This window comes from Episyrphus balteatus, chromosome 1 (genome assembly GCF_945859705.1).
Source record: "Episyrphus balteatus chromosome 1, idEpiBalt1.1, whole genome shotgun sequence".
Taxonomy (NCBI): Eukaryota; Metazoa; Arthropoda; class Insecta; order Diptera; family Syrphidae; genus Episyrphus; species Episyrphus balteatus.
In genome coordinates this window covers 154,848,886-154,876,778 of record NC_079134.1, presented here as the reverse complement: position 1 = coordinate 154,876,778, position 27,893 = coordinate 154,848,886, and the positions used below count along the sequence as shown (strand labels likewise).

General features: G+C 28.9%; 1 protein-coding gene across 1 annotated transcript; it reads right to left on the bottom strand.

The window, feature by feature from the left end:
* Positions 1 to 538: 538 nt before the first annotated feature.
* Positions 539 to 26,044, bottom strand: LOC129905278 (endoplasmic reticulum metallopeptidase 1). Its single transcript, XM_055980718.1, has 12 exons — positions 25,336 to 26,044; positions 8,339 to 8,834; positions 8,009 to 8,268; positions 7,825 to 7,945; positions 4,886 to 5,040; positions 4,438 to 4,821; positions 4,203 to 4,383; positions 3,815 to 4,143; positions 3,651 to 3,750; positions 1,367 to 1,469; positions 1,021 to 1,303; positions 539 to 951 (listed from the first exon to the last, which is right to left on the bottom strand). Exons 2-12 carry the CDS (start codon positions 8,832 to 8,834, stop codon positions 784 to 786), a joined length of 2,580 nt encoding a protein of 859 aa, XP_055836693.1. The 5' UTR covers positions 25,336 to 26,044; the 3' UTR covers positions 539 to 783.
* Between the last annotated feature and the right edge of the window lie 1,849 nt (positions 26,045 to 27,893).

Here is a 27,893-nt window from a genome sequence, read left to right as displayed (position 1 = left end):
AACCCAACCTAAAGCACTTACTCATTTTTCCTTCACTAGAATTTCAATAGGATTTTTTTGTTCCAATCAACCCGATTTGTTTCTATTTGTCTAATTGCTTACACACTACATACTCACGTATTCAATTCAAAATTCAATGCTAATGATAGGAAAACAGTTTATCATATAAATCCATCGATAGAAATTGGTTACTCAAATCGATGAGAATCAACAAGAACGAAGCATATTGTTTCCCAGCAAATGCTATACCTACTATTGATTTCTTTTTGCATTTAAAAAATTCATGGAATTATTTAAAATGTGAGGTAGAAGTTACCAAAGTAATTAAAATGCAATCAGTTATCCACACAGTTTCATTATATCTTTTAATGAGAGAATGCATTCGTTAGTTTGATAATGAGATTCTGTTGAAAAAAATTAATTCAAATAAATTTATTTTCACTCTACAGATAAAACTTGAAATTGATTTTTTTCAATTTAATATTGAAGCACTAAATTAATAGCATTTTCTGTAAATGAAGACAAATAATAAAGATGATTTACAAAAAAGAAGCATTTTAAAATATTTTTATTTATCTTAATCTTATGAGAAATAATAAAATTAATTAAAAAATTTTAACATCTAAGACAAATAATAAAATAAAAAAAAAAAAACTAATATTACAAAATATATATTAAACTATATCAATGTAAGCATATAAATAATTTACATTTAAAGTTTGCTCGAATAATGGCAAATAATAAGAAACTAAGTAGTGTACATTTTTATATGTATATGTGTATTTACAGCCTCCAACTTTGATAAGAACTTGTCCATGCTGTTGGATATGCCCATTCGGGGAAACTTTTTATAAATTCTCTAAATTCGTCTGTGTAGTGAATTTCATGATGCACCAAATGTCCAATTAAGGCAAAGTCAAATGTTGGACCTGACCAATCAGGACTGTATCTCTGCAAAATAAATTTAAAAAAAAAATTAACTTAAATTAAAAAATTAAAAAAATCAAAAATTAATTTTACCTCAAATTCCACGATAAACCTTAGAGGTGTTGGATCAAGTCCATGTGAGAAATATACAAAATATGGCGGAGTGAATTGTTTGTCTATTGGTTCTTTATTAAATGACCAGTCAACCAGTTTGGCATCGTCTAATGGCTGGAAGAATAGTCCCATGTGATCGGGGCCAGATACTTCAATTTGGAATTTAATATTGGTCGCTGAAACGGCTTCCTTTGAGATGATACGCATCGATGGTATGCCAATAGGTTGAGGACTTGGCCCAGGTATCCAGAAACTTTGATTTCTAAAAAAAAAGATAAATTCACAAAATTAAAACTTTTGTTGAAAGAATTTTTTAGTTACTTACTTCCATCCTAACCATCTAGAGTTATAGATTGGAAAACCACAAACCACCTCTGTTGCACAATCTTCATCAGAAGCTTTAGTGAGATTCGAGTTTAAGAAAAATTCTGGAAGCGAAACAAGAAATTTTATAAATAAATTTGTCTTTATTAGGATTTGATAAAAATTAAATCTTATTTCTAATATTTGTGTCGAAAATAAATTAATTGAAAACAATCTTCATAAATCTACACTAGAGCCATTTTTAAACTTCTGATTCTGTACTACGAATAAAAAAATTAACTCAGCATTTTTTAACAAAAAAGTGTATCGAGTTTTTATGTGTGAAAATTTACTGCGTTAGCAAATTTTGTAGTGGTGTCTAGTAATTGTAAGTTATTTTGAACCCGTTTTTAATGGTTAATGTTATTAACTGACCAGTTTTTTTCACAGAAGCGTTCAAAAACACAGTTTTTTTTTTTTTTTGTAAATATTTTTTTTCTAAACTTAAAATAGTACTAGGTTCCTAGGTCCAAATAGACCCCAAAATATGTTACTTTTTGATTAGAAGCAGGAATCTAATGTGTCTATTAGAATATCATGGTTAAAGGATGTTTCTTTTTTATTTGAAATTTGGTAATAAAGTTTTATTTTGAATGAAGGGTGTTTTTTTTTTCAAAGTGAAAGTAGATTCTGTAATAAGTCCCTAAATTTGTTACTCAATTATTCGGTGAAAGACAGCTTTAGTTCAAACTATTTGAAGTGGGAATAAAATTCACAATTAATTTTTTGTTTTATAAGTTAACTAGCTGACCCGGCGGACTTCGTTCCGCCATTTCTTGTATTTATTTCTAATTTTCGCCTCTGTAATTAGTTAATTTTCAAATGAAAACTTTTCAGATCAAAACTTGAAAAGTTCATAAAATGAGTTTAAAAATGTTCACTTTTAAACTTTTAGCAAAAGTGGCCTTTGCAAAATACTCATGCATGCGCATGATTAAAACCTATATTTCCTATAAGTTTGAGATTTTTTGCAGACTTTTAAAAATTCCAAAAAAAAATAAAAGACTACTCAAAAATGTCCCTAAAAATTAGTTGTTTTTCAAAAATTTGTATTTCAAAATACAGAGCCTATGAAAAAAATCAGTATTAGACCCCTATTTTTTTTTTATATCTTTCTAATGGTGTAACTCAAATTTCTGTGCAAAATTTTGCGTACCTGTAATTAGTCTTTTGTCGAAGGTCCATGACTGCAAAAAAAAACCTTCACAACTTGGTTGTGAAATTTTTTTTAATTTTTTCAATACTTTTTTTTAATAAATTTGAATAAATGTGTCTATCATGTAAAAAAAAATTCAACGCTTTATGACTTACCGTTTAGAAAATAGCCTCTTTTTTCAATGTCGTGTTACCCCTATTTACCCTATAAAATCTTAAATTTGTTTTGCCTTAAACCTTCTCCTCTTATGCATCTTTGATTTAAAAAAAAATTAAGAAAATAAGTCAGCCGGTGTGGCCGGTTAGCGAACGTACACAAAACCAAACTTTAATATATATAAAAGAAGAAGATGTGATAAGAATGATTTTCCAACCATTGGAGTGAGTGAAGTAGAAACTAAACATTATTTTCATTCTATACAGAGTTAATGATGTTCTGCCATTTTCCCCGAGTTAGCATAGGTTATTTTTTTGTATTTATCCTTTATCTCAATTGAAAAAGAAACAACTTTGCTCAGCTTTGATGACACCAAAATTTAGTTTTTTCTCTCTTAGTTTCATGATATTACTTATGAAAGCTCAAAGCTTCAATGAGTAGGTATTGTTATTTTGAAATTATTTCCAATTTTTGACTATTTCAAAGTAACGATAATTTTCCAATAAATTTAGTAAAGGTCAAATTTTTATTTCATAGCTTTTCAAAGAAAAGCTTTAGGGCCGGTTTGTTGACACTCGATTATCTTTTAACCAAGGATTATTCCATACAAAAATCCTTGATTAAAAGATAATCGAGTGTGAAAAAACCGGGGCTTAGTACTCAAAACTTTGTATAGCTTCAAAATTAAGCTTTTATCATAAACTTTGTAGTAGTATGTGACCGGTAAAAGATCTTGCATTTGTTTTAAATTTATATAAAAACTGAGCATATTTTCTACTTACTGGCATAAATTTTAAAAAATTTAAAATTTGTTACTCAAATTCTCAAATTAGCTTTTAAAAGTTTTAAAAATCTGACAACAACTTACAACTTTAAAAGTAAGTTTCTATTAACAAAAAATGGTACGAAATTTAGCTGATTAAGTTAAACTTACCATCAAGAGAGTCAGGTTTTCGATCGACAGGTACAATATAAAATCCAGAGTCTTCTCTTCTCATTGTCATATCAGAATTATAAAACCTTCTTAAAGTATTCTAAAAAGAAACATTGACCACTTAGCTTTTAAAAACCTTTATCGCACTGAAAAATCTTTCTTACCACAGCATAGTATCTTTGTGGTGATGTTTTGGCTTCATAGGGAAAACCTACTGGTGTGCAAGCAAGAATGATGAATACAACACAAACCAAGGCAAAAAGTGAAAGAATAGTTTTTGTCTTCCGGAAAACGAATAAAATTGGAACCAAAAAACCTGCGATTAACAAACTCATTATTGCTATAAAACCACTCATCAGCAATTCTGGATCGGTATCGGCTCCATCACGTCCTTGCATTGGTATGAAAGCTTTAAAGAATGAATAGCAATTTGAAGTGTAGAAAAGGAATGGAATGATCTGGCACAATAAATGAGCAATTAACCACAAGAATGCTGAAAATAAAAATCAAATCAATTCAAAAAACATTAAAAAAGAAGAAAGCTATATTTACTTTTCCTATGAAGACATGTTGCGAGATTGATGACTACCGAAATTGTGTAGAAAAGTATGCATATCATCAACAAGAAAGCTGATCGAATTTCAAAACAGATCATTGGAATAGTGACAAGGACCAAAATCAAACAATGTGCATGCATGAACAATTGGACTGCTATTCCCAATGGAATTCCATACTGAAATTAAATTTGATCTTAAAAATGATTCGAAAAATTTGAATTCTGACAAACCTCTTTTGTCTTCTGCAAATAGATTGCTGGTAGAATTCCCAAAAAGAAGAACATTGGACAGAAATACAATCCAAAAAGCATCCAATTTTTAGTATACCACGATAATGGGAATCCTACAGAATCAAGAAGGATTCCCAAACCAATCGTTAAACCAGTTGCCAAAATAACTGATAGCAGTTGAATTCCAAAAATTATTGCAAAATGTATAAAAGTTCGTGATCGTCTAAGTCCCATGTGTTTGGGCAAAAGCCAGACATAAAGAAAGATACTAATCAATGCTGCAACACATGCACAAATATTTAAAATCATTCCAGTACTTTCGGAGTAGTAAATTAATATCCAATTTAAGAAATCGAAGAATACAGTGTGACCAACTGCATGTTTCTTTAAAATAAATTTAAAAATTATAACAAAATAAACTTTTTAGTATAGTTTTTTTTTTACTTACCGACGGATCATCAAGTTCAGGTGCATTACCAAGAGCTTTGGTAAGTTCTAAGACATTATCGCCAGTAAGTTGATAGGTGAATCTTGGGACTAAATTGAACTTGTCAAATTTGGTGTGGTATACGTAGCCATTTACAACATGTGCCATATCAAGACCTTTAAAAACATTAGTTGATAATTAAAAATATTATATAAAAGGCTAAAAAAAAAATTATTCTTGAAGTGAAGAAAGTGTTATTCTCAAATATATAAATAAGTTGTACCTAATAGACATTTCAACAGTATAATTCGATGAGGCTGGCACAACTACCTTGACAAAATAGACCCAAAAATACACAGCAGAAGTGACAAATAGTAGCAAAATTACTACGTTTTACTGTAAAGTAACTGTAAAACAACTGTTTCAATGTTGTTCTTGATAGGGTGATGTCCATTACCAAAATCACTTCTAAGAAAGCTACGTGAATGTGAAAAGTGCACCGAATCTAGTAAACTTTACTTTTCGACGATTTTAGATACAAAATCTGAATACTTGGATAGGAATTTTTAAAAAGAAGTTTAAAAACCTTGGTTGTTCTAAAAAAAAATATCTACTTATAAATAATTTTTGGAAATATAATTTTTATCCCATTTCAACAACTAGTAGAGTAACTAAAGCTCAAATATTGGCAATATTAGAGAACCCGGCCGAACAGCTTAGATTTTGATGATCTTTTTTTTCAAACGTCGGTAAGTAAAAATACTTTAAAGTCTATGGAATAAAAATTGCCGGTGTTGCCGTTTTAATTTTTTAAATTTAATAGTTTTTTAATTTGTGAACAAAAAAATATTTTTTTCAAAAATTTTTCTTTAATTTCATAAAATAATTGATGCCAAAAGATTGTCTAGGAAATTCAGACAATAGAAGCCTAGGCAACACCTACAATATTAATTAAAATTTAGTTAATTGAATTAAGGGCTTTCGAAAGAATGGTAACTGAACTCAGATTTTTGAAAAAAAAAATTATTGAAAAAATTTTAACATGTCGTTTTTTAAACTTTTTCGTAATATAAAATGCATTTATTTTCAAATATTTTTGGCCGCATTTATTATGATTTGAAATTATAAAAGAAAATGTCAATATGTATTACGGTTTATGAAAAAAAAATAAAAAGTAATTCATTTTCGAAGAACTTTTTTTAATAAAAGTTTTGAAAAAAAATTTTACTTACTTTTTTTAAAGTTCAACATCTAAAAATAAAATTATTTTTCATTCATTTAATAACCCTTACTGTTGAAAGTTAAATAGCAAAAATTTAAAGTTCTTATTTACCAAATTCTTTGAGAAAATTTATTATTTCAATGCAAAAATTCAGTTTTTATCAAAAAAAAAAAAACCATTGAAATTGAAGTAATTTTTAATTTTTTTTTTTCAAAAGTGTGATATATATTTTCTGCTTCGGAATTCAACTGATAATATTTATGGCCAAAATTTTTTTTAAATAAATTTATATTTTATTAGAAAAAGTTTGGAAAAAAGTCATTTTAAATTTTTTTAATAACATGAGTTGAGGACCATTTTTTCAAAAACTCTTAATTAAATTTAGTGGATTTAAATTTTAGAGATAAGAATAAGCTTCTGGCTTTTTAAAAATGTATTTTAAAATATTGTATATGTTGCCGTTGTTTTCAAAATAATTCTTTTGTGTTCGAGGTCAGAATGTTAGAAAATTGCATTTATCGCTTAAACGATGAAAGATTGTCCCTTACTCCCTTATATTTTTTTTCCTTAAATTACCTAGAGAATCTTTTGCTATTATTTGTTTTATGAAATTTAAGCAAAAAAATGGTTTTGTTCAAAAAAAAATAAATTTTAATCTTAAAAAACAATACGGCAACATCGGTAATTTTTAATCTATAGACTTTAAAGTATTTTTAATTACCTACGTTTGAAAAAAAAATCGTCAAAATCAGAGCTGTTCGCCGGGTTCCCTAATATTTTGCTTTAGTTACTCCACTAAACACCTAAAACCAAAGTTTCAAAAAAATTCCGTGTAAAAAAAAATCATGTGTACAAGTGAAACCTTAAAGAGTCATTTTTCTTGAAAAAAATTAAACCTTTTTAATGTTTAATTTTTTTACAAATTCTTTGAACATAAGAATTTTTTGAACCCAATCAGTTTTCATCAAAAAAATAAAACCAAAAAATCAATCTTTTTTTTAACACAATTAAATCAATTTTTTTGTATGACAACCTAAAATAAATTTTATATCGTCTGAAAGCTTATTATTTCACCTTTAATATGACGCTTCAATCATATTTCTACAATGCCTACAAAAAGTTAGAACATTCAAAAGATGTTTGCTAGACTTACAGAACTGAAAACACCAATTTTCTTAAAGTCTTCTAACGACTTTCTCTTATAACCAATCGAATTTTCAATTTTGGTAAGACAAATTCTGTCAACCAACCGTTTGCTCCAACAAAATTAAGCATTTAGTTGCGACAGAGGAAAAATTAGAACATACACGATTATCTTCAACTTAAAAAATTAAGTTTCGTAACAGCATGTAACAAGAAATGATTTATTTAATCTACCGACATAAAACCAAAACCTATATTTTTTATGTTCATTTAAGTTTTTTTTTTTACTTTATAAAAATGTTACAGTTACGATAGTTCTAAAGAAATTGCAAACTTATTATGCGTTTCTATACAATTTAAAACATATTCCGAGAGAAGCACGAAAGTCTGCTTAAAAAAAAGATCTCCAAGCTAATTTCTGGCTTCAAATTTTATCAAATTAAGTTAATTTTAGTAAAATAATTTATTAAAGTTGGTGAAAAAAGTGCTGTTTTAATTCTTAACGCATTTAATTAGATCTGGACGCAAGTAATTTTATCTCTATAGAAGAAAGATTTCTAAACAAAATTACAGATAACAAACAAAATAGACTTACCAGGAATTTTTCCAAAATCACGGAAAATTCTAAAATCAGTATCGGACGGAATGAAGTTGTGTTGGAAAAGTTCTTCAGCAATTGTCGTTCCAAATGGATGAACTACATGTTTTCCATAATACTAAAATATAAAAAAATAAATAACTTATCAAAGTCAAAAAAGTTTAAATAAATAAACACAAACATTCAAGATCCAAGGATGATCCGGTCCAGATTGAAAAAGTAACTCTCGACCACCACTGCCAGCTGAATCCAAGTTGATCACTGCTCTAGCATCCTTTGCCCATTTATGATTTGTAATAAAGTTGTGAGATCCTTGAAGAGGATTCTCCTCGGCGCCATTGAAAAGGAACAACAAGCAATGATCTAGTGGAGTGTCATTCTTGGTTATCACTCGCAGGACTTCCAACAGAATCACAATCATAGCACCTGCATCACCAGCTCCTAAAATAACAAAAGACAAATTCATTTATATCCTTCAAATAGGTTTAAAAAAAAGTCTTTTAGAACCTACCAGAACTCTCTGGAACCGAATCATAATGACTATTCAATAGCAAACACGACGTTTTATTCGAATCCAGCCTCGAAACTTTAACAATTACATTTTGTATACTCTGATACATATTGACCATTTCCCAAAGTATATAATTCCCCGATCCAATCTGTACATCTGATTCAATTTCAAAGATATCATTCCTCGCTGATTCTCGTATCTTATCCACTTCATTTAAGAAAAATTGCACAGCACCCTGTTCATTGGCTGCACTGCCCACAACTCTCGGTCCCATTTTGGTTAAATTCAACAGGTTATTTTCAGCCCGTTCGCCAATAAATCTTTCCGGATTACTGGCCTCATCCTTTATCAGTAAAGGTTCTGGCGCATATTCGAAGCATGGTATAACGGTCACGTAGAATAACACAAACCAGAAGCTCACAAAAACTGGCGCCCAATACCAACCAAATTTATTGCGGTTATAGATGATTTTCAGATTCTCATACTTGGATTTCATCTGCAACAAAAAAAAAAGAAAAGAAAAAAAAGGATAAGATAGAAAGATAAAATAAAAAATATCCTTTGTTGGTCTTAAGGGTAATAAAATATCGTTAAAAGCTATTTTCTTTTCTTTTGTTTTTCATATAAATAAATATACGACGCCGGTCTTTGTATATACACAACGGACATCAACTTGATATTAAGAGTTTATTGCTCTCCACTGGAAGAAGAATTCGTTTATTTCACATCTCTCTTTTTAGTCAAATGTTGTCGTAGCATACCTACAAATTGAAAGTCACATTATCCTTTTGGATGGTCGTGGGATTTATAACAAAATTTTTACTAGCCCCCATTGAGTAAATAAATTTGGATGTGAATCCTTTTTTTGGAAAAAAGTTAAGTCGTGACGCGACATATTTCGCTTTGAGTTGAAACATAAACTTTTCACAAAAATTAAATTGGACTATTAAATAAAATGCAATGTATGCAAGCAAGAGATATGGAAAAAAAGAGATAGAAAAAGGATATAAAAGACTGTTTATTTTTAGAGTTTTTCATCCTTTTGGGAATGTTTTAATAGTTTAATCTTATTAAAAACTGGCCATTTGGTTGCATTGGTCATCTTCTTTTTTTTTAACATTTAACGGAAAGAAGAATTATTATGGTTTTAATTAAAGTCATTATTCTGAGCTGTGTCGTTTAGAAAAGGGAGTTACAAGTTGAAATTAAAGGATTGCAGTTTGAAATTTATGATGTCAGCATTGAAAAGTTCAAATAATTGAGGGATCAACAATTTATCATGGAATATTCGATGACAGAAAAGTAATGAAGAGCCCAACTTATGTGCAATTTGAAAAAAATCTGATCTACAAATTTCAAAGCTGTTATCATTCTTCCACAGCACAACTGCTTTGGAGCTTCCTCAATAAGTGAAAAAAACATAAAGTTGGAGTACTAAGATTTCCTATGAGCTTTTTCCGCAATAACTTTTTGACAATAACTCGGCTATCCTTCAAGATACGAAAACTTTACAAATTTGTAGACCCTGTTCAGACCTACAATTTCATATTTTTTTTTTTTGACATTAAAAAAAACACGAATGATTGTTTTTTTTTTCACAACCGAATGAGCGGCTTGCTTGACGTTGGGTGCGGACCAAACGACTTTGCGGGCGGTCTGAACAGGGTCTACAAATTTGATTTTAATATTTTTTTGGATATTCATCACCAAAAAATAGATAATGTCAAAAAACAAATCGCACATCGTATATTTTTGACTTTTTTGATCGATATCTCGAAAACGGTACATGATACGCAAAAAATGTGTATGCATGAATTGTAGAACATGGTAAAAGCTACAAAAAAGCTCCTTGTAAAATTTTGGTATCTCGAAGGATAGCTGAGTTATTGTCAAAAAAGTTATTGCGGAAAAAGCTCAAAGGAAATCTTGGTCGAAAACTTCAAGTTAAGCTTTTTAAGCATCCCCTACAACATATCCAAAATTTAGCTTTCTCGGTCATTTTGCATTTCCAAATGTATATACTGACTAAACTATACCTCTGAAACAGGAACAAAACATTCTAGGAATGTCGTTTGAATAACGATCGTCCAGCTTTCGAACAAAATCGGTTATTAAAGTCATGTTCCACTAGCAACTTTTTCTAAAAACGATTTGTATGGCGATATTTTGAATGCTGATTGAACTTTAAAGTCCTCATGGCACAGAAAGCATGTTCAACAACGCGTTGAGATTTGTATACTTTTCTGTAGAATTATTTTTTAGAAATGTGTAACCCGTGCGTTGCGTTACATTGTAGAACGTCAAAAAGAGAATCTTGTTAAAAATACGCTCGGTGCTCGAGGCCTTGATACAGAAAGGCGTTTGCATTCTAAGATTATGTGGGATAGGTTAGTTTTAAAATCTCATTTAATATTTGGCACAGCCTTGGTCTGCAGCGATACAATACTGCACGTGTTTTCCTCTCTCAAGCATAGTTTTGGAGCAAGAAAGCTGATATGAATTGCAACATCTAAAAAACCATTCACCCAGAGATACCTTAAGCAGATTTTTTGGCGTTGGAAAAGCCTGCAGACATGATTTCAAAGCCTAATTTCTATTTTTGAGATTTTTATTTTGCGAGTGGCATATTACTTTTTAACTTTTCTTGTTTAATTTTTTTCAAATTTGTGATTTAATGTTTGTCAAATATTTATTTTTATCACTGAATGTTGGAATGTAAAAAACAATTCATCAAAAGCTTGTATTAAGATTAAGACCTTTCTTCCTGAGATCGGTTTGGTTTTTTAACCACGTCTATCGAACATGCCTTCTCTTAAAGGTGATAGTTTGCAAGCTTGAACTTCATGGCTTGATACATTTCAGAACATATCAAGTATATGGGACAGTCCCGATTTTTTGACCCTGTCCCGATATCTGTCCCGATTTACAAAATGTCCCGATTTTGTCCCGACAATCCGTTTTCGTTCGAAAACTTTGGTAAAGAAAATAAAAGTGACTGGTATACCTACAAAAACAAATGAATTACATTAGACATTTCCTTATAGCCTGTTTTCACTAGAGCTCAAATGAGATAGTTTCGCAAATGAGGTCAGTTCAGATTTCAAGTTCAATTTTTTTTCTATAGAACATTCGCAGCATGTTTTGTATTGCTTTCCCCTTTTTTATAAAAAAAAAATTAAATTTTTACCAAATTGGTTCATACTTTTGTATAAAATGTAAGAAATGAAGTCAAATGCATGTTCTATTATTTTTATTTCTTTTTAATTTTATTAATTTTCGATTTCTTGTATTTTTTTGCTATCCCGATTTGTCCCGACTTTTAAGACTTGTTGTCCCGACATTAATAAAATTTTATCTGGCAGCCCTAATCTCGGCTCGAAAGATGATTCATGAACTTCCATCCAGAAGATTACATCAAATCATAATTCAAAAATCTAAGAAAAACATATTAGCTGGTCAAGTTTAATACAGGGAGACATAATGCCTCAATAAATTCAAGCATCACAAAATTTTTTTAATAGTTGGGATACGTTGTTGAAAACCTGCTTCAATTGAAAATCATTAAAAAAAATATTCCAAAACATGTTCATAATATGTTCATACTCATAATAATAATATTTAAATAAATGTCGTCGTAGTTTATGTGGTAAGTACCTACTTTAACTCTTAAAATTATTTTTGAATCATTTCCAATTCCACTATACACTAATAGTGAAAATTGTAAAAAAAAATTATGTAAGAACATGAATTTCCCCATTCACTATTTTGACAAGTATTTGCGCGACCCACTCGTGTATTTATTTTCTCAACAAAAATTTTCTTCTATCGAACTTTCATAATTTTAAGTTCTCTGTCAATCACTCAAGCAAGAAAGGAACGTGTGCGAAAAATTTCTCGTTTTTCGTTTTGCTTTTGCTACAATTTTCTTTGAGATTTCATTATTTTCATTTTCAATTTATCAGATTGAATTATATATTTTGTTTATTGACCTAGCAGATGGTTATTTGTAGAACCATTAAAAGTTGTTGAATCGAAAAACATATGTCGCATGCTTTCAAACGAAAACCACCCAACCAACCAACCACACACACAATATCATCATATCCGGCCGCATATATAGAGAATAAGATGGCGTCATCGTTACTATGCCGATGCCGGTGAACGTTGAAAATGAAAACTTCATAATCGAAAATCGTATATTGAAAGTATTTTTATTTTACAGACGAAAAAAAATTGTACTCGCACTAGCCTCATAGTCTTGAAGGCGCGGCACTAGCACAGGCATTTTGACTATGAAGTGTTTTTCTCATTTAAAAGACACCAACTTAAGTTATTTTTTGTTTTCCTTGGGTTTATAGCTTAAGTATATTAAGTAAGTGTTATGACCTAATGAACTGTGCGTTGTTTTTGGTCAAATAGAGAAAAACAGAGAAAATATTGATGGAGGGCTATTAAATGGACAAGGTTTCGAAGTTGAGCCTCAGTCTTAGCACCCCCCTATTAAGCCGGCATAATAAAGTCTAATGAAATAATCATGTTGAGAATGATTTTGGGGAAGTGCATGGTGTTAATTCCGTAATCATTAAATTTTTCACACAGCCACAGCACATGTATATGCATCAGATGAAGTGTGAAGGATGAACTGACTATAAAGAAATGTGTTTTTATTGTTTTTTCTAGGATAAGGATCTAGGGGATTCATTTTTGACATAGTCTGTACAATTTTATGACTTTTTATATATTTTTCACGAAATTCTCAATTTTTCTTGAGATTTACACATGTGATTGTTGGTTTTTCCCACAAACAAAAATATAAGAAAAATGGGTGAAACTTCTTTGAATATCAATTTAAATTATTGGCGATGGCGAACCAAAATCTAGCGATAATCAGAGTTCTAGTTTGTATGTTTTTAGAAAACAAGAATTTGGGGTAAATACAGTTGTACACGGTTAAACAATTTTGGTGTAGATTCTACGAAAATTTGGGTTATCTACATGTGAGGCAACACGAAATTTTATTTAAATTTAATACTTTGATACATTTTTTAGTCTAATACAAAATTTATTGAAATTTAATTATTTTTTTATTAAAAATCAAGGAGGTTTTCCTAAATTTAAAGTTGCAGTTTATTGTTATTTTAAGTATTTCTATCTTACTTCTTTAAAATGAAACAGAACATTTCTGAAAGTGATCTCATTATAAATATAATAATGGTGATATTAGTATCCACGGTTGCCGTTTTGGTAGAATCCTACCAAATTGGTAGGTTTAAACTCGATTTGGTAGGTTTTTTCAAGTCAACTTAAAATACTATTTTAAAGTTTTTAGAATGACTATTAAACGCTTTATTCTCAAGTCCGTCAATTACATTTATTTAATTTCATTCTTATAGATTACAAAATCTGTTTCTAAAAGTTGCAATTTCAATGCATTAGTATAAGAAAAAATAATGTAGCTTCAAAACTTCGATTATAAGTTCATCCAAATAACGTCAGAAATTGACCAAAATTTGCATTTCTAACTGATGAACCTTGTGGTACCAAAACTCATTTTGGAGGAGAGAGAAACTTTTAATTTTATTCAATCACTCCGCTTTAAAAAAAAAACTTTTGAAATGACAAAAACAACGAAATTTCCTGAGGACCATCAGAAAATCTTCGTAATGTTTTTTTTTTGTCAAAAACTAGAAATTAACCTTTTTTTCTTCGTTTTGCTACATTATAATTTAAAAAAAAAAATTTTTTCTTCGTTTTGCTTCATTTTTATACTCTGCAATTCTAGCAAAAAGTGGCCTTTATAGTTTAATGTATATACTTTAAATGTAGTTACTGGTTTTCGAATTTTGAATCATTTTATCAGTTAAAAACAAAAATGCGAGATTTGGTAGGTTTTTGTATAATTTGGTAGGATTTCTGGGGAAATTTGGTAGGACTTTTTTTTCACCAGTGGCAACCGTGTTAGTATCTATCTCTTTTATTTTTTTTATTATTATTATTTTTTTTCAAAAACTATGAGAAGTGAAATCTTATTGCCGATCAAATTTTGTCAGTATTTTATACATTTTACTTCGAAAAAATACAAAACGCCTTTAAAATAGTGCAAATTCAGATTTTTTATTTTTTTATCAGAAAAAATGTTACCAAATGCATTTTTCTGAAATAAAATAGTTTTATATAGGTACTTTTTCAGGTAGCGATAACCCTAAGGCACAAAAAAATGTATTTCTGTTTTAAAATGGCTTAAATTTTTGTTTACGTTTTTAATACAATTTTATTAAAATTTATTTTTCATGTGTTAAAAAAAGAAAACGAGTATTTAATTTCAATTCTTAACCAGATTAAGTTATAATTTAGGTGTACCTAAAGGAATTAGTTTTTAATAAAAATTTCCTTATATTTCAATATTTTTGATTACATTTTAATGTTTTGTATTTGAAACTAATACATTTTAATTTTATTTATATTTGAAATTAATAAAAAAAATTATTAAAAATTTGTGTAATAAAATTGCAATATTAAAAACTAAGAATTTTTGTTTTGAAAAAGGCCTATTTCCAAAGGTTGTATTAAAAACTACGTGTATCAACAAATATCGATATTAAAAAACATATCAAACAAGTCGATACTAAACATGCATAAGAGAATCATTTTTTTTACATTTTAGTACCATTACTCTAGAAGATCTCTTTAACTATAAAACAACTATTAAAATTTTAAAAATTTCTTACACACTTTCGATGCATTTAAATTTAAAATTAATTATATCAAGAAGTTTTAAACACAGCTATATGTTGTTTATCGTTTTTAAGTCTTTAACTAGTTTCTAATGACTTTTCCATAATATGGAACATTTACTATTTTTAACCTATAAGCTGAAAAAAGTTCGAAAATGGCACTGTTTTACACGGACCACACAGTTACCAGAGATCTTTCGAATCTACGAAATCTTTTTTTGCCAATTTTTTGTCTAAAGTGTTATTGTTCCAACAGTCAATTTTTTGAAATCAACAACAACAAGCTCAAATATCTCAATTTTTGTATGAACGATTATGAAAACATTCGCATGCTCAACGTCTAGCATGCAAACTATGCACTTCAAGATTTTTTTCTAAAGTTAGATACCTATAAAATTAAAATTATATCTGAAAATGTAAAATACTAAAACCATGTCAACACCTATGCATATCATAAAGAGGATACGTATAAAAAAAATAATATTGCGAAAAACTAAACATAAAAAACAAAATACCTTTATTCGCCATTTAATTCAACCGTGTAGGCCTGATTTTTTATTTGTGTCACAGTATTTTAAACAATGAACTACACAAAAATCTTTAAAAATAAAATCTATTTTCATTTAATAAAAAAACAAATCTGTAAGTACAAAAACAAAACAAAAACTAGAATTTAAAATATGATAAATTCTAAAAATACTTCTTGTTAGTTTTCTTGCTTCTGTATGATTTTGTTTTTTTTTTTTGTTTTTTGTTTTTGAAAGCACACATGTTTCATTGGCGGTATGTTTATTTATATTGACAAAGGTTTTTCCCAACACCACTCATTTCTCTTCTGTCCCTTTGAAAGCAAGGTTGTAAGGGATGCTATTTTTGGATATCATTGACCTTGTTAATTAAATGATCTCCAGAAGGGATATAAAATAAAAGTTTGTTTATGTGTAAACATAACCTAGAAATTTGTATGGGATTGGTTGTTTTGATTTGTTTTTTGAAAAATGTATTCGAAGGTGAAAGATTTCGAAAATTTTGAAGAAAAACTGTTTTTTTTTAATGTTTTTTACCTGAATACAAAAAACAAAAGGTCGCGAATGATGTTGAACATTTTAGTTTGCCTAAAATTCATTTATCTGATTTCAAGAATCAAAGGTTAAGATATTATGATAAAATGTAAATAATTTTATTACTCTCTTGACTGATAGATATTTATAAGTACAAGGTTAAATAATTTATTTTTTCCATTCCCACTCCCCAAATCCTTATCAAAGTTTTTTTTTTTTTGTTTGTATTTTATATGATCCATATAATTACCATGAAGAGCCTAATTATCTTAAAATTAACAATAATTTTATAGATATTATTCATATCTAATTTAATGGGTCACATATACTAACACAGAAAAAAAAAAACAATACACAACATCAAACTTACACACGTGTGATGAAGAGTTTTACAATAAATGGATAAAAAGCATTTAAAATATAATAATAAAAATTTGTTTTTCATTGAAAATTTTATAATTGCATTTTGTGTTTTGTCATTCTGATAAACGCTATTGAAACAACAAATTTTTTATTATATAATCTCTATTATGAGTATCTAAACATAAATATTTTTTAAATTGAAATTTTATTTCTGTTATTTACAAAACTGACAAAGAAAATAATCATTAAAAAAAAAAATAAAATAATGTGAATATTTTAGATAATCTGATAAAAGAAAATTACCCCCCATTGAGTTTAAATCGATTTATGTGTTTTTTGTAGCGGCTCAAAGTTTCATGATTGCAGACACAAAAAATGTCAAATTTTAAATGCAGATAAGTATTTTGATCTAATATTTTTATGAATTCACTATAAAAAAAAAAGTGACGTGTTTTATTTATTTCCAACTATAAAAAAGTTAATATTATTAAAATTATATTTATGATGCTTTGTATACAGGGTGTCCCAAAAGTTAACGTCGAAACGAAAACGGTAGATTTAGTAGGTGGTGACAGTTATCAGAAAAATAATAAAAAAAATCGCAGCCATATATTTTGGGAGTTATGGGCATTTGAAAAAAAGTCGAAAAAATGGTCACCCTGTGACGGTTTTTTATGTGCCGTGACTACAAATCTTAAATTTTCTCATTTTTTTCTTTTGTTACGGAACCTTGAATAACCCTGCTATCAAATGCATTCAAAAATTTTAACTCAGCTGCCTCAGTTTTAAAGAGAATATTATTTTTTTACCCAACTTTGTACTAAAAAATTTTACATGACTCTAATTCAATGAGCCGTAGTGTAAAAAAAAATGCACTACGATGTTTCGGCAAGTTGCCTTAAAAGTTGGTGTGTTCAATTTTCTTTTCAAAATGGTATAACATTGTTGGGAATATTTCATAAATAACCGAGATAAATTTTTTTTTCTTAAGAAATCCGACTTTTTTATGAGGTAAATTTTCCATATTATTCAAGTTATGTACCCTTTCAGAACCTTTCAGAATACAAAAACTTAAATAATATGGAAAAATTACCTAAACAAAAGTCGGATTTCTTAAAAAAAAAAATTTTATCTCGGTTATTTATGAAATATTCCCGATAATGTTATACCATTTTGAAAAGAGAATTGAACACACCAACTTTTAAGGCAACTTGCCGAAACATCGTAGTGCATTTTTTTTACACTACGGCTCATTGAATTAGAGTCATGTAAAATTTTTTAGTACAAAGTTGGGTAAAAAAATAATATTCTCTTTAAAACTGAGGCAGCTGAGTTAAAATTTTTGAATGCATTTGATAGCAGGGTTATTCAAGGTTCCGTAACAAAAGAAAAAAATGAGAAAATTTAAGATTTGTAGTCACGGCACATAAAAAACCGTCACAGGGTGACCATTTTTTCGACTTTTTTTCAAATGCCCATAACTCCCAAAATATATGGCTGCGATTTTTTTTATTATTTTTCTGATAACTGTCACCACCTACTATATCTACCGTTTTCGTTTCGACGTTAACTTTTGGGACACCCTGTATAAAATTGCTCGTATTATGAAAATATTGATTTCAATTTGATAGAATTTATGGGACAAGTCAAAAAACAAGGGGATAAGATAGTTTTTTTATATGTAACTATGGAAAAAAATTGTTGACATCATTATTTTTGTTTAAAATTAAAAAGAGGCACACATAAAATGACGTCAAAGTCGTAAGAATGTTGGTGTGTCATGTCATTTATAGGGCTCAAAATCATCTCTAATTACATATTATTTAAATATGAAAAATTATTAATCACTTATCATCCCCTGAATATGCACATTTGGTAAAGTGTTATGGAGCCCCCGCTCCATAAAATAAACGAAAGTTTAATATTTTTTCTCGCAAACAACATTGTGTGATATCTCTCAGAAAAAATATTGACTTAAATTCATGATTTTTCAATATACTTTACAAAAAAAATTTAAATGAAAAAAAATGAAACTCTGGAAACCCAGTTAGAAATTGACGAAAAAACAAAAATAGTGTAAAACTCATGACTATTTGTAGCTGCAAGTTCAAAAATTTTAAAATCTTTATATGGGTCAAAATCATGGAGGTAGGAAATTTCGATGACCGAATTCTTAAAAAATCAACTTTGTTTTATGATAAAAATTTCATGCTCAAATGTTCGCTTTAGCCATAATTTGTCGGTTCATGAACGGGCAGAGCACAAAAGTGTATATTTTTCAATTTACCGCAAAACCCCAAAAAATTAGTAGGTACTAGAAAAACGTTCTCGGAAATGATGGTAATCTCTTCAAAACGACTTTAGGGGTCTAGAAATAGTATCAATGTGAATGATATACTACTATATTAAGGTAGTAGGTCATAAATAAATGAAATATAACTTTATTTCTTGGGACAGAGACCGATTTCTACAAAAAAAAATGCTTTTATGCACGTCCGAAACACTTAGGCCATAAGTAATTTTTTCTTTTGTTTTCTTGTAACTTTTTTGATAAAAGTGTATATTACAGCCATACTTAGATAGACTACTAAGTAAAAATACCCAAAAAATGCAAAATTATGAGTGCTAGACTACATTATTTATTCAGATTCTAAGAGCGTTCCCGGAAATGACGTTCCCGGAAATGACGTTTTGACCTTAATTTATTTTTATTTTTTATGTCACAAAGTTAAACGAAATATTTTTGAGATTATATTGCAGTGGCCTCGATTTTCGATCATAATATCACCAAAAAATTAAAATTTCAATCTAACTATACCCCAAAACAAGCGTTCCCGGAATGACGGTTAATTGATGTACGCTACTTAAAAATGAAACTAAAACTAGCTTCTTACATATATTTTATATATTTATCCATAAAAATAAGCGTGGAATGATAAATCTAAGTAAGTTAGATGATTAAAATATTAATACATTAAGAAATGTTGCTTTTATGCGTCATTTTTCTTGGGACAACTTTTATTAATGTATAAAAAAAAACAAAAACTTAATTTTTTTGTAAGAGATGTACCAATTTATAAAAAGTATTGTTTATATGTAGTATTTAGAAAAGAAATACTTAAAAATAATTGACTTTAATGTGTTGTTAAGTCATTTGAATATCAGTTTTTGAGTTATGGACATGTCCGGGAACGCTGTTTTTGGGTATATAAAATGGAATAAAAAAGAAATTTAAACTTTTCTAACCGAAATATTCGTATATGCGTGCCTACTATTTTAATTGGTAAATAAGAAAAAAAAACTTTAAATAAATGTTATTTTGATTTAAAAAAATGCCTGGACATCAAATTTTCCACCTCCATGATTTTGACCCATATGTATAGAGAACATTTTTAAAATTTATTCCGCTTTTCAATAAAAATTTTGACTTTTTATAGTGGCCCCAAAATTAAGTTTGTTTTGGAAATGTTTTTTATCTAAAGATAAGTATCTACCTAATTTGCTTACATAGTAACATAATAATCAAATGAGCAGGTACTTGTATGTAAAACATTAACTTTAACATATCTACATTTAATTTTGTTCTGGAAGATTTTTTGTATACATAAATTAAAATATTTTTTATCAGCTAACGACTTTATATAGCTCCTTCTTAAAAATTATCTTCAAATCATCGTGTTAACGTTTTTATTGTCATTTTATTGCTACCAAAGCCATAATTCACTAAAAATATCGACATCATGTTATATATGGACTCATTGCCAATGTATATTGAAAGGAATCATACATTCGATATAAAAACGTCCGTCGCGACTCGCGACATAAGTAGATATCTGACCAAAAAAAAAAAAACTCAAAGAAAGATAATACAGAGAAATAAATTAATTACAACAAAAAAAAACGAAGTAATTAAAATTAAAATTTCACAATCTTTACAACCAACATCGCTCTATAGCTATTATACGAGTAGATATTGCTATATCGATTATTCTATTAATTGTTTTTATCGATCGCAGGAAATAAATGGCATTCATGCACGCATATATTTTGCAAACGACCGATAGCTCCTATACTTTATCACAATTGCTCTTCCTTAAGAGAGTTTTTTTTTCCTACTTATTTTTAAAATTAAAAAAAAAAAAATATATAACATATCGGATGGGCGACAAATGACTCATTGAAGTGTGGATGAATAAACTTTTGAAGTTCGCGCGATATAAAAAAAAAGAAGCAAGGCAAAAAAAAAAATAATCGATAAAAACTATTATTATAATTTCTCAGATGAGTAATTTTTTGTGCGAGTACAAATCAGTTTTTAGTTAAACTCAATAAAGTCACGAAGTTTTGTGCCTGTTTGAAATATTAAGAAAAATAGACTCTTAGAAGATTATTCTCAAGTTTTTCCATTCAAGATCAATAAACAAAATAAATTCATGCGTTTTCCAAACTTTTCTGAAACAGAAAAATGTGCAATTATTTATGTAGAAGATAATAAATCAAAATCGCATAATGTTTGGGGCATTTTTGTTAATATAAACAAGAAGTCCTAAAATAAATTTACTGTACAAAAATTAAAAAGTAACGAAAAACATTAAATTTTTTAGAATTTGCTTGACTTAGACGAACGTTCTATTGTCTACGTATTGTTTTTAGTAGTATCAACCACAATTTCTTGCTAATAGAAGACTGATAATGGCCTTAAAGCATATACAATTTATAGTAATTTAAAGCCTAAAATCATGTATGTGTGTCTAATAGTTTTCAGGCGTCTAGGTAGTGTCAAAAGAACCATTTTACAAATACGCTAATAGTGCTAGAAAATGTAACAAATCTAAGAGGTGTACAAAAAATTATATGTCAGACAAAATTCAATTTAAAAACTATACTTTTCAAGACTTTAAGAAATTTCCAATTCGAGTAAGTAAACAAAAGTAAATTTAGAAAAAGGTCGTTCAACGGTTTAACAACCTAATTTGCTTACTCTATGAAATAGGGCTGTAAAAGTAACGACAAAATGAGTACCCGCATGTATACGTTACTTTTGATACTAGTAACCGCATCAATAATATCGTTACTCGTTACATTCGTATGTTTCGCATTTTTCGGGTGTTTCGCATGTTTCGTTACTTTCGCATGCTTCGTGTGTTTCGTACATTTCGTATATTTCATGTATTTGATACGTTTCGTATGTTTGGTATTTTAAGTAGGTATGTTTCGTACATTGGTATAAGGGTGTAAAATTTTTTTTTGAAAAAAAAAAACAGAAAACAATTTCTATAATCTAAGCTACATTTTAAGGTCATAAACATAAAAATTGGTTGCGGCATTCTCATGTAATAAGAGTTTTAAGTTTAAGTTTAAAGGTAGCTATATGGAATTTTTTTCGTTTTTTTTTTAATCAAACGTGGAAACTTTTTTGACTTTTTTCCAAATTTTTCAACAAAACTTTGGTAATTTTTTGTTTATATTCGTACAGTAATCTTATCACAATTCTTTAGAGACCTTTATTTCAAAAGGACAAGGCGCAGATCTCGAAATATTAACACTTCAATACAGCCATGTCGAACAATTTTTCATTTATTTATTCTATTGAGAGTGATTTTCAAACCTCGTTTTCTCTGCTTTTTTTTGTGTTGAAAATTTTGCACCGAAAATAAACAAATTTTTTGAAAAACCAAAAAACTTTTGTACATTCTTAATGTAAGATTGCCTTGATTTTAAGGTTTTTGGAGAATCAGCATTAAAAAACACCTTGAAAGCATGTATGTATACAGGGTGTCCGGTATAGAAAATGGATAAGCCTGAAATGGCTGATAGGTGCACTTTTGACTGTTCTGAAACCGAATAGAAAAAGTTTCTATTGCAACCAGTTGTATGACATTTTGTAAAACTGATGGAATCCATGCATTTGTGGCAGCAATGTGAAAAACTAAAGATTTTACAGTTAAAATAATTTATTAAATTAGTAGGATTTTTTTGCACTTTGGTACCAATAACTTCCTAGTAACTTTAGATTTGATAAAAACTTTTGCCATTCTTCAATCCCCTTTGGACGCGCATATTTTTAAAAAAGTTGGCCACCTTCGTTCCTATGGATTTTTTTTATACCACAGGTGTTTTTGCATCGAAAAACAAATTTCAAAATTTTTTTTAAAGAAAAGATGCAACAGTTATAAAAACTTTTAACTTCGTATGCAGTGAGCCAATTATTGTAGAAAATTATAAAAATAAGAAATTTATAAAATTCATTTATTCGTGGTTGTGGTTAAAGAAAACGCAAGAGCTAATATTTTCTAAACTGGTTGCTATAGAAACTTTTTCTATTCGGTTTCAGAACAGTCAAAAGTGCACCTATAAGCCATTTTCGGCTTACCCATTTTCTACCGGACACCCTGTATGTATCATATGGTTATATAATACGATTGTCTATTATTGCTTATTTAGAAAACCTTAATTTAGTGGTTTGACCTTGAACTTGCTGACATGAAATTTTTCTAGACTTTTGAGCTAAGTTATAGAATGCCAAAAACGAAAGTTTTTTCGCCTTATTTTACTGTACTATTAATACATTCTGGATTTGAAAGTACAAATTGTATGAAGGTAAGAAGTTACTCTGGTGCTAAGACAAGGTACTCCTGCGTTACTTTTTGTCTACACTTTTTATAGCTTTACCAACTATATTGAATGTTTGAGCTTCTGAATTACTTAAAAAAATGTCTAAGCTTAGCGTTCCGATTTATTATTATAAGGGCCAATTTTTCAATAGTCAGATAAACCTCAGTTAGGGCTTATTCCTAGGAATATTTTTTTTTTTTTATATTGACATTTATTTTGCTGATAGTCTAACTGACGATTGAAAAATCAGGGCTAAGTTGAATATTCTAACCCCAGTATGAAGTAATTTTTTGCTCTCCATTTTTAGGTAAACTAAAGTTGGTATGAGTTAATTATTTGTAACACAGTGATATAAACTTTTAAGAATATCTATTTTTTTATTGATTTATCTGATATTAAATTTTATGGGGACTTACGTTATTAACATTGCTTAAAATTGCCGTGTTTGGAAAGATTAATAAAATAATTTTATAAATAAGACTCTAATTTTTTAACAAAGTAACGCATTTGTCTATTTTTTGATCTCATAAATATAGAAACATCATTAAAAGCAGTACTTAAAATGTTATTGTATTCTTTATTAAAATATTGCAGGTAGGTACGTATAAAATTATTTTTTTTTTCCACTATCACTGCCCTGATTAGACTTCGAAAAATATTTTGAACCATAACTTTTATTCGATCTGGTAGGTAAACTGTGAATCATTCATTTATATCATTTAACATAAGGATAGCCACACGTAAAGTTTTAATCAGAAAAATAGTTACCTAAAAAAAAATGTATTCATTTTAATGGAAAATAACTCAAAAAAAAAAAAACAAAAATTGATTAAATCGCGAAGAACTTAGTCATCATAAAAATATGTACATATGTAGGTACCTAGTAATCATAAATTTTTCATTTTTATGAAGGCCTATTTGTTACGCGTTAAACCAACAACTTTGTTTTACAACAAACCCCACATTTCCTTCAAGCGTCAACCTATTAATCTTCCTCCAACATTAAACCATTTTGACTGACGCCAACATAAATTTCAACACATCCATGTTTCATATTAGGTACATATTTTCCTAGAATTCATCTGTTCAAAATTCTGATAATCATAAATAATATGAGCAGTCTTGTGGTTGTTTTTCACTCTTATCTCTACTCTGCAACTATTGCAATCCAACAAATAAACAAAAAAAAAAAATAGTAAAAATTAAGTTCATCTTAAAGATAAGACGAGGATCTTACAGAAAAAAAAAAATTAAAAACAAAAATTAATATAACCCCATCGCATAATACTCATCTGAATAACCCCACATGAATATAGTTTCTAGAAAAATAAAACGTCTGTAAAGTTGCAAGTATATAAATTGTACCAAACCCATCATCCACCCTGTCTCCTCTCCGTCTTCGACCTAAATTCAAATAAATTTATTCGTCAATTTTCCCTCACTTGCAAATTTGTTGCTCTACCCGCGACATACTGATAAATGCATACAAAAACTCTGTGCTTCTTAGTGCAACAGGGTGATGCATCATCCTCATTTTAAATAGAAAAAAAAAATAAACAAAAATAAACTAAAAATCTTTAGTATATTTATGCAATTCATCTTAATTTTCTATTTTTAAAGCGCACACAAGTGCATTCGTTCCGATTCATTTTTGCAAAATTCAAAAAAAAAAAAGTGCAAAAATGAAAACAAAAATTGAAAAATGAAAATTTAAGAAATTCAAAAAAAAAAAAGTTTAAAATTAAGATCAGGCCAGAATGAAAATGAATGTGTGTTTACATTAAGAGGATTGTGTCTGGTATAAGCCAATTAACGCGCACTTTTATTCTGTCGAAATTAATATAAAAAATCTATCCAAACAAACTCACAATTTACCTTGCAAGACAGGCAAGACTGCTGACAGACAGACAGAAGTTGTATATTTTTTTCGTGAAGGTACAAAAAGACAAAAAAAATATCAAGACAGTAATAAGTTCCATTTGTTCTTCTTCCTGTGTCTTTTGTGAAAGACAGGTTCTCGACAGTCCCATCATTCCTCCTCTTGCACCAATAAAACGAAGAAGTCAATAACCTTTTGGAAAAGACTGCTATATCTAACACACGATTGTAGCGCGCATCTAGAAGATATACTTCCTGAATTCTATTGTCGTGTCGTCAGTGCACAGTTGTCATTGCATTTTTATGTCATTTTTTTTCTACCTTGAATGTAAAAAGAAGAACTTACTTTGAGTGTTTTTGTTGTTTTGGTATCCAAAAAGCCTCGAGCTAAAAGTATCTAAACCGTACACACCTCGTGTATCTAGAACGGGCCCTTATGCGCACCAAAAATCAAATTCCTTTTCAACTTCACTGATGCACTTAATTTTCACTTTACTCTTTTTTGTTTTATGTATTTTTTCTTTTTCCCCACTTCGATCCTCACGCACACAAAATATTATAGCCCGCACTCGCGCTGCGACCTAAGAAGCAAGTATCTTTTTCTTCACAATAATGTATCTGAGAGTAAATATTTGAGGAGCAATCTCCAAAGGTCTCTAGATGTCAGACATGACTAAATGCTCCAACCAACAATCTTGAGGCAATCAGGGCGGCACAAAAGAGCCTCTAATGATGATGATGATCGTGACGATGTGGTTGCTCGATCGTTGATATGTTGTGGTGCTAGATTGTTGTAGTAGTTCGATGTTGAGAACCCCCAAGTTTGATGTTGCAGACTGATTGAATGAATCTATCTGCCTGCTTCTGCAAGATCAGTGATGAAAGTTGCTTCTCAATCGTGTGGTTTACAGATAAAAAAAAGTATCTTTCAAATATTTGTTTAACGCTAAGAACAATGTTTGCGATCGATAGTATGATGGGATTGTTCGATTGGGGAGCACTACTTATTTTTTTTACAGAAGGCGTGCGATTCACCAAGCGAAACAATTATGTTTGATCGGGCGATCCTAGCAAACTTGTAATTTATATACCGCCGCCGCCAGAATGGTGAACCTTCGAATAAATTGACCGATCGCCGTCATCAATCGATCGGCTGATTTAATCTAAGAATTTTATTTGTCTTTATCTTAAAATTTTTTTATATAGGTTAGTTGGTTTAATTTAATTTTGGATAAAGGCTTAAGGGACTTGATAGCCTATTAGCAACAACAAACTAGCAATAATATATTGTCGTTTTTCTCAAGTGTATTATATGGATAAGGTGGATTTTATGGATATAACTTATTGTCGCGGGCGGTGTTATTGTAGGTACAATCAAGAGACTTTAATTGGAAAATAATGATTTAATGATAATAATTTTATTTTTTTGATAAATGGATAAGCAATTTTATTGAGGTACATTTCATTAGCAGAGAAAAAAAAAATGTTAATATCAAGAACTTTCTTTTTAAATAGTTAAAGAACTTTTACTCTTAAAAAAATAGTTCTCTTTGTTTTTATTTGCGGTAATTTTTTGATCATTTTTAGTTGATACAAAAAACGACAGTTCTTGATGATCAACATTGAACTTGAGAATTAATTAAGAAATATTGTTAAAGAAGATCACCAAAACGCATTCAAATTTTTAATATTTTAAGTGGAGAATTTAATAAGAAGCAAGAGTGCAATAATTTAATAAGAAACGTTTAATTAGTTGAAAACAAGTCTTCAATTTATTTTGTTGAGTGACAGTCAATAAGTTCATTGAATCTCTTTGTTTTAATTAAAGTTTGAAAAAAGTCTTGCATGCATTATAGTGATATGATAGTTAGGTACTTGCTCTTGTGGTTTAAAGTAGGTACCTATGAATTTGAAATTAAATTATTAGATGAAAAAATGAGAAGAAAAAATCAGTTTTTTTGTTTTTAGAGCCAATTTTTCAATCGTCTAATAAACAGTCAGTTAACTGTTCGACGAATAAATATTAGGCTCATAAACAATCAGATAAAAACATTGAGTTTTTCAATCAAGAATAATTTATTCTACAGAATAACAAAAATAAATTGTCAAATTCAAAAAAATTTAAAATTAAACGTCATTTTTATTCATGATTGTTTTTGTTTTCTTGTGTTCCACTGTACTTTTTTCAAAATTATTTCAAAACAGCTTTGACAACTGACACAATATTTTTGTTGAGTTTATTCCTTAGAATAATTTATACTCGTCTCTGAATAGTTTTATTCTAAGGAATAAGCTATATCTGCTTGTTGAAAAATTGATTTTTTCTCTATCCTTAGGAATAAGTACTAAATGACTATTTAACTGTCTATTGAAAAATTGGCCCTTAATTGAATAATTTAATTTGAATAATATTTCATGGTCCGCTTTCGATATCTGCGTTCAAAGACAAAGAAATATCGATTTTGGCAAAAAACCGTAAGGACATAAAAACTAAAAAACGGTTTTATTCGAATTTCTTTGAACATTTCGTTAGTCAAATTTAAAGGCTTGGCCACACTGGAGGGTATGCGGTAGCGGTACGGGTAGCGGTGAGGGTACTTGTATGAAAAAAATTCCAAACTGACACATCAACGTTCAGGTGTGGAATTTTTTTAGTACAAATATCGTTACCGCTATACCGCATACCCTCCGGTGTGGCCAAGCCTTAATCGATATAATTTAAGTTTTTTTTTTTTTTTTTTTGAAGAATTGAAATAACTAGAAAATTTTATACAAGAAGTCATCTCCGTTCAAGAGATGTTAACAAAGTGAAAATACGAACAAATCAACTGTACCAAATTTCAAGCACAAGTAGGCTTTTTATGTAGAAACCTATTCGTTATTAAATTATTAAAAGTTGTCCAA

Bases quoted from the DNA above. Each gene is read 5' to 3' on its own strand.
- LOC129905278 (XM_055980718.1), bottom strand. From the start codon at position 8,834: ATGAAATCCAAGTATGAGAATCTGAAAATCATCTATAACCGCAATAAA. The intron at 4,822-4,885 runs GTAAGTAAAAAA...TTTATTTTAAAG, and splicing joins CTGAACTTGATGATCCGTCG to AAACATGCAGTTGGTCACAC. The intron at 4,144-4,202 runs GTAAATATAGCT...TTTTATTTTCAG, and splicing joins AACATGTCTTCATAGGAAAA to CATTCTTGTGGTTAATTGCT.